General features: G+C 47.0%; 1 protein-coding gene across 2 annotated transcripts in view; it reads right to left on the minus strand.

Moving 5' to 3' along the window:
• Positions 1–7,500, minus strand: part of arhgap23a (Rho GTPase activating protein 23a) — a 66,699-nt gene that overhangs the window by 49,603 nt on the left and 9,596 nt on the right. The window contains exon 1 of one of the 2 annotated variants that reach the window (XM_081711608.1): positions 6,183–6,575. The exons of the other annotated variant lie outside the window; for it this stretch is intronic. Within the exon in view, the coding sequence (XP_081567734.1) occupies positions 6,183–6,236 (54 nt within the window). The 5' untranslated portion in view covers positions 6,237–6,575. Of the gene's footprint in view, positions 1–6,182; positions 6,576–7,500 lie in introns of those variants that run through there. 2 annotated transcript variants of the gene reach the window in all.

A 7,500-nucleotide genomic window follows, 5' to 3' on the forward strand; every position in this document is an offset into this window, starting at 1 on the left:
CAAATACTATAGTATAGAAGTCAAAAGAGTAAAATTCTAGATTCAACAAACAATTCACACAGAAAACTCTGAAGTATACACTGAGAGAAAACACTGATAGAAAACACGTGGATTATGAACTATTAAAGCAGAAGAATAAAAATAGTTCTTTAAATGTTTTTTAAAACCACGAATTGAGTGTTTGATATCAGTAAAGATAAGTGAACGAGGCATTACAGGCGTGCACACAGGCAGGGAGAAAAGCCAGACACCCTCTAGCTTTACAGATATGTCTAAGTTAAAAAGCCAGACACCCTCTAGCTTTACAGATATGTCTAAGTTAAAAAAGCCAGACACCCTCTAGCTTTACAGATATGTCTAAGTTAAAAAAGCCAGACACCCTCTAGCTTTACAGATATGTCTAAGTTAAAAAATCCAGATACCCTCTAGCTTTACAGATATGTCTAAGTTAAAAAAGCCAGATACCCTCTAGCTTTACAGATATGCCTAAGTTAAAAAAGCCAGACACCCTCTAGCTTTACAGATATGCCTAAGTTAAAAAAGCCAGACACCCTCTAGCTTTACAGATATGCCTAAGTTAAAAAAGCCAGACACCCTCTAGCTTTACAGATATGTCTAAGTTAAAAAAGCCAGACACCCTCTAGCTTTACAGATATGTCTAAGTTAAAAAAGCCAGACACCCTCTAGCTTTACAGATATGTCTAAGTTAAAAAATCCAGATACCCTCTAGCTTTACAGATATGCCTAAGTTAAAAAAGCCAGATACCCTCTAGCTTTACAGATATGCCTAAGTTAAAAAAGCCAGACACCCTCTAGCTTTACAGATATGCCTAAGTTAAAAAAGCCAGACACCCTCTAGCTTTACAGATATGCCTAAGTTAAAAAAGCCAGACACCCTCTAGCTTTACAGATATGTCTAAGTTAAAAAAGCCAGACACCCTCTAGCTTTACAGATATGTCTAAGTTAAAAAAGCCAGACACCCTCTAGCTTTACAGATATGTCTAAGTTAAAAAAGCCAGAATGACTCTGCTCATGCTTGCGTGGGTCAGAGGCAGGTAGAAGTCTTGGCCAAGGACTCTTAATGGTGTAAGCAGTGATGTGGCTGATCCTGGGTCAGACCCCCCACTGTCTTGGCTACACACACAAACACACACACAAAAAAAAACACAACCCCCCCCCCCCCCCCCCCCCACTGTGATGAGGACAATTTGGCCTCTTTTCAGCATCAGCCCAGAAACTGCATTCCATAAACACAAACACATTCCAAACACACACACACACACACACACACACACACACAGGGCATTCCACTAATGCGCACACAGACAAGAAACCAGACCTCCACTATATTAACCCAGACCACTGGACTGCACAGATCATAACAGCAGACTGAATGACTATTTACTTAGTTAGATGTTTAATTTATTTTATCATTTATGAAATTACACACAAAAAGTGAGAAGAGTGCATATATCCTAAAAATCATCAATGATAAAAACAGTGAAACACAAAGGAGTGTGTGTGAGAGTATATGTGAGTGTGTGTGTGTGTGTGTGTGTGTGTGAGTGTGTGTGTGTGAGAGTATATGTGAGTGTGTGTGTGTGTGTGTGTGTGTGTGAGTGTGTGTGTGTGTGTGTGTGTGAGAGTATATGTGAGTGTGTGTGTGTGTGTGAGTGTGTGTGTGTGTGTGTGTGTGAGAGTATATGTGAGTGTGTGTGTGTGTGTGTGTGTGTGTGAGTGTGTGTGTGTGTGTGTGTGTGTGTGTGTGTGTGTGTGTGTGAGAGTATATGTGAGTGTGTGTGTGTGTGTGAGAGAGTATGTGTGAGAATGTGTGTGTGTGTGTGTGTGTGTGTGAGAGTATATGTGAGTGTGTGTGTGTGTGTGTGTGTGTGAGAGAGTATGTGTGAGAATGTGTGTGTGTGTGTGTGTGTGTGAGAGTATATGTGAGTGTGTGTGTGTGTGTGTGTGTGTGTGTGTGTGAGAGTATGTGTGAGTGTGTGTGTGTGTGTGTGTGTGTGAGAGTATGTGTGAGAATGTGTGTGTGTGTGTGTGTGTGTGTGAGAGTATATGTGAGTGTGTGTGTGTGTGTGTGTGTGTGTGAGAGTATATGTGAGTGTGTGTGTGTGTGTGTGTGTGTGTGTGTGAGAGTATATGTGAGTGTGTGTGTGTGTGTGTGTGTGTGTGTGTGTGTGTGAGTATGTGTAGTCACTGTCTAGCCTGACACCCTCTCCTGAGTGCAGCACACACACACACACACACACACACACACACACACAGAGAGAGAGAGAGATATTCAAAATTTTAGTAAAGTACAGAGAGTTTCTAGAGAAACAGGATGTTTCAGACAGAGATTCTTCATCAGCTGTGTGAGCAAAACACTCTGGAAACTGTGTGTACTTCATTACAGTGTTGAATCTCTCTACATCTCGTACTGCAGAACAGTGAGTTACTCGCCTGGAATTTTCTATATTCTATATATATATAAAAGCTCATCAGAACAGCTGAGTACCTTTATCAGTGTTTGTAAATGACTCAGCGCTGTACGGTCACCCAGCTGGGAGGGACAGGAAGGTCACGGGGGTCACGGTTACTGTCTGCTCTTACGACACACAGGACACAGATCATGAGTGAAGTCACAGGCTCAGTGTGAGAGAGAGAAGTGAGGAGGCATTTAATCCATTATCGCTGTGTGTTCTCAGGCCTGTGGGAATAACAGCTTCGCCAACACCCCTCTGGAGCCCTGAGCCATACTACACCATGGCCAATCCTGAACCCAACACACACGCGTGTTCAGAAGGAGCGCAGCCACCCTGTGCCACACACACGCGTGTTCAGAAGGAGCGCAGCCACCCTGTGCTACACACAGGTTCAACACTACTGGGCTACCTGAAGCTGTTTACAAATACAGAATAATAATATTTCCCAGTCACGCAGACCAAGTAAACAACCACTAATTTAATTCCCAACCAACAAAGGTGCCCAGAGGAGTTCTGGTTTTGTCTTCTGGTTTTGTTTTTTACCAGCAAAGATCTACATGACAGCCACAAGCAGAAGAGAGAAACAACTCACCTCTCTCTGTTCCCAAAGCCAGTTTGGGTTCGCTGTTTCTAGATCATTCTGCCCTTTTAGTATGGAGTAATGAATACACAGAAAACTGATCCAAGAACAGCCTTCCAATTGCAATCGGAATCAACAGTAATGGTATCACTGGCTCACGGGGTATGATGATTAATCGATTTCACATCAAAATTGTGATTTAGCAAAAAATGCTTTTTTGAAACCTCAAGAACCACAAGTATAATAACAGAAAGTTTACTATGCTACTAAAACACTTAACAAGACTCCTTTGCTTTAAAGGTTTATTTTATTGTTCTATCATAACAACAGTTGTTACAATTCAAATTAAGAGTAATAGGAACCAAATCACTTCTGTTGATTCTTTTCAACAGTAACAAGTCAAGATCAATACCGCAGCACAGAGAACAACAAATTCAACAAACTCTTCTATTTGGAGGGGGCCTTTCTGGAGTGAGGCATATCTTGCCTACCTTTAAAACATTGCTGAATATATGGAGAATTTGTTTCTAAATATGGCTGAATCTACACACTAGCACATGAACCCACCCCACGTTTTCCCACAGCCTGCTTAGAGCCTCATGCATCACAGGAAATTTCCAAACGGAGCAGAGCCTGTTTTTCTCTCCCCCGCCCTGCGCTACATCAACCATTTTGTGGTAATTGAATCAGGCTTCAATTAGGCATGGCAAAGAGAAGGAGAGTGCATGAAAGAGAGAGAAAGGGGAAGAAATGAGGAAGAGAGAGAGAGAGAGAGAGAGGGAGAGAGGGAGAGAGAGAGAGAGAGAGAGAGAGGAGAGAGAGAGAGAGAGGGAGAGAGGGAGGGGGAGAGGGAGAGAGGAGAGAGAGAGAGAGAGGGAGGGAGGGAGAGAGAGAGAGAGAGAGAGAGAGAGAGGGAGGGAGGGGGAGGAGAGAGAGAGAGAGAGAGAGAGAGAGAGAGGGAGGGAGGGAGAGAGAGAGAGAGAGAGAGAGAGAGGGAGGGAGGGAGGGAGAGAGAGAGAGAGAGAGAGAGAGAGGGAGGGAGGGAGAGAGAGAGAGAGAGAGAGAGAGGGAGGAGGGAGAGAGAGAGAGAGAGAGAGAGAGAGAGAGAGAGAGAGAGAGAGAGAGAGAGAGAGAGAGAGGGAGGGAGGGAATGCACAGTCACTTCTAACAGTACCCAGGCTTACAGGACCACACCCAGTGAAGGAGAGACAACAACCCCAGTGTGGGTTTATTAAATCTGCTCGAGTCACTTCTGTGTTCAAAAAGAGGAAAAGCTGTATCTCTCTCTCTCTCTTTATCCCTCCCTCTTCTCCATTTTCAACCTACCCCATTGCCCGCCTCTCTCTCTCTCTCTCTCTCTCTCTCTCTCTCCCTCTCTCTCTCTCTCTCTCTCTCTCTGGTTGGAGTAGGGACCTTGACTGGTAACCATGTGATGTTTCAAGGCTTGTGCCCTTTATAAACACACATGGTCCGACACACACAACAGCTGGAGTTCATTAAAACACTTGAACATTAACAGCAACCATTTTGTGAATCAGCAGTCAGGCTGGAAATTAAACTGCAGTCTTTTTCTATAAGATGGGAATGTTTGTATGCGTAAGGGCCCAGAGGCCAATCAAAGAGCCCAATGTCCTTGTAGAGCCCCAACGCTGGCAGTTCGACTGATCCAGATGCTGCATAGCCCAGCTGATGACACGCTCCGGACATATCTGCGCTCTGAACAATTTTCAGACGGAGTGAGTGAAGTAAAAGCCCGCACCCGCCCCCCAACACACACACACCTTTTCTCATTATGAGACCCTCAGGCATTTACAGAATGGTTACTTGGCTTTTTCTTTAGACAACAAGATCATCATTGTGGCATTTTAATTGGTAGGAAATGTCCAAAGTAAAAGAGAAGAGGAAAGTGAAAGAGTGGGAATTTATCTGCCCAGGTCAACTCTGCAGCAGCATCCACATTTTAAAAATACCTGGTCAATGTCTCTCTTACTCACATAAATAAAAGCAGACTGCAAAATCAAGGGGAGAGAGAGAGAGAGAGAGAAGAGAGAGAGAGAGAGAGAGAGAGAGAGAGAGGGAGAGAGAGAGAGAGAGAGAGAGAGAGAGAGAGAGAGAGGGAGAGAGGGGAGAGAGAGAGAGGGAGAGAGAGAGAGAGAGAGAGAGGGGAGAGAGAGAGAGAGAGGGAGAGAGGGAGAGAGAGAGAGAGAGAGGGAGAGAGAGAGAGAGAGAGCGAGAGAGAGAGAGAGAGAGAGAGAGAGGAGAGAGGGGAGAGAGAGAGAGGGAGAGAGAGAGAGAGAGAGAGAGAGAGAGAGAGGGGAGAGAGAGAGAGAGAGAGAGAGAGAGAGAGAGAGAGAGAGAGAGAGGGGAGAGAGAGAGAGAGGAGAGAGAGCGAGAGAGAGAGAGAGAGAGAGAGAGAGAAGTCAGTTTAAGATGCTGCAGGAATGAGCAGCGTATTTGTCAGAACGTCATAGCTTAAAAATGCCAACTAGAAAGAGGAAACGGTAGGTGGGTACGGGGAGTAAAAAGTGGAGAATATCAGCACCGAAGGTCCGTAACCATCCCGACATCAATGCTCGTCCACGGATCGTTGTGTGTGTGTGTGTGTGTTTTTCAGGCTTAGAAATCGGCGATTACATCAAATGTTTAGAGCCAGAGTGGTACAGTACGCGTGCGGTACACACGAGGGTGTAGTCGGTCACGCGAGGGTCAGTGTAAGAGTAAGACTGATCATCATCACGGCAGACTCGCGTGCAATGGTTTTGACAGTTCCACCCAACTCCCCGAGCATGCACGCGGACTGGAAATGAGACTCCGCGGTAGATGCACGATCGATTACAATATCTTAAATGAAACGCGAGCAAAGCGAACGGCTCGCGATAGGAGAACGAGCCCAAACTGCAAACCCCACAACCTTCCACTAGAAGCCCCGAGCACGCAACCGTGTGCACGCCGTGAACACGCGCTTTAACCCCTCTCAGGAAAGCATTTGCTCTGCGCGCAGCGCGAGGGCTCCTTCTGGGTCCCGGCCCAGAAAAGGTCTCTCGCGCTCGACATAAGCTAAACATTTGCGACGAGGCTACAGGACGAGCGCGTCGCAGAGCGGAGAATGGCCGAGCCCACTTACTTCAGTCTCGGGGCGCGGAGGTATACCAACAAGACAAAATGCAACTCCATTCATTGGACAGCTGGGCTCGTGGTGCAGGAGGGGTCCGCGAGAGGAGAGTTTGTTCGCGAGCCACCAAGTCTGCGAAGCAAATAGAAGCGTCCGCGCGCGGCGATGCCTCGTGGCATCCACCTCTGCAGTTTCCTTCCTTCCGTCCACTCCTCTTTTCCGCTGTTTGATGTGCTCGCGCTGCGCTCCCCTCCGCCGGCGGACTAGGCACGAGAACGCGGTTGGGTGAGTCGGTGCGGCGCGCCGAGACCGCCAGCGCGCTCACTCTGCGCTTTCCCTAGCCGTACCGTGCTCAGACAGCTCGGGGGTGCGCGGCTCCCCCTGGCCGTCCCGCGAGAGCATTACGTTATGCTTCCCTCTCTTGCAGCGTCGACCACAGCGCGCGCTCCGGGGGGGTGGTGGGGTGGGTTGAAAGGGCGCCAGCGCGCGGTATGTTCAAGGCTGTAAAAACAAAGCGGCCTTTGTGCCCAGATAAAGCGATAGACGGGGGAGGAAAAAACACAAAATTACCAGCGGGGAAAAGAACGGCGCGAGGGAGAGGAACAGCTATTTCCTCACGAGCGCGCGGGAGAAGGGTCTGTTCATGGAGCAAGGGAGGAGGTGTATCCACACTAGCATGCATGCAGGGATCATAACGGATCAATCCGCCACAGCGCCAGCACAAGGCTCCGCTCGAGCGCAGTGGGGTCTCGTGCGGAGTACTTCGGGGAGGGGTGTCACATGCGAAACATAATGTTACATTTGATCTGTGTTTTGAGCTTTGTAGCTCCCCATGGCAGAGATTGTGCAGTCTGCTAAATATGTGTGAGTGAATTAGACTTGCAAGTGATGTCCATGGGCAATGCAGTATAATAGCATAACATGATCATTACATTGTTTATATTACAAGGGCATTTTATGCAGTAAAAGATGCACCATCAGTGTTGTGTGTTTTAAGAAATGGTTCCCCTACACGTTTATAGCATGTACCTGAAACTTTTATCCAAAGCAACTTACAATCAGGACTGAACACAACTTGAGTAATTGAGGGTTAAGGGTATTGTTCAGGGGCCCAACAGTGAAAACCTCTTTGTGGTAGGCTTGAACTGACAACTTTCCGATTACTAGTCGTGTCCGATTACTGGTCACAGATCTTTTGCGCTGAACCCGTGCTGTTCTCTGTAGTCTTGTTTCGAGGTTCAGCCCGCTGTGTCAGCGATGCGAAACGTGTGCTTGGCAGCACGCAGAGACTAAACTTCCTGAGTCCACGGACGTGACAGCGGTTGTGCAC

The sequence above is a fragment of the Electrophorus electricus genome, chromosome 3 (genome assembly GCF_041902795.1).
Source record: "Electrophorus electricus isolate QZ-2024a chromosome 3, ASM4190279v1, whole genome shotgun sequence".
In the NCBI taxonomy this organism is placed as follows: Eukaryota; Metazoa; Chordata; class Actinopteri; order Gymnotiformes; family Gymnotidae; genus Electrophorus; species Electrophorus electricus.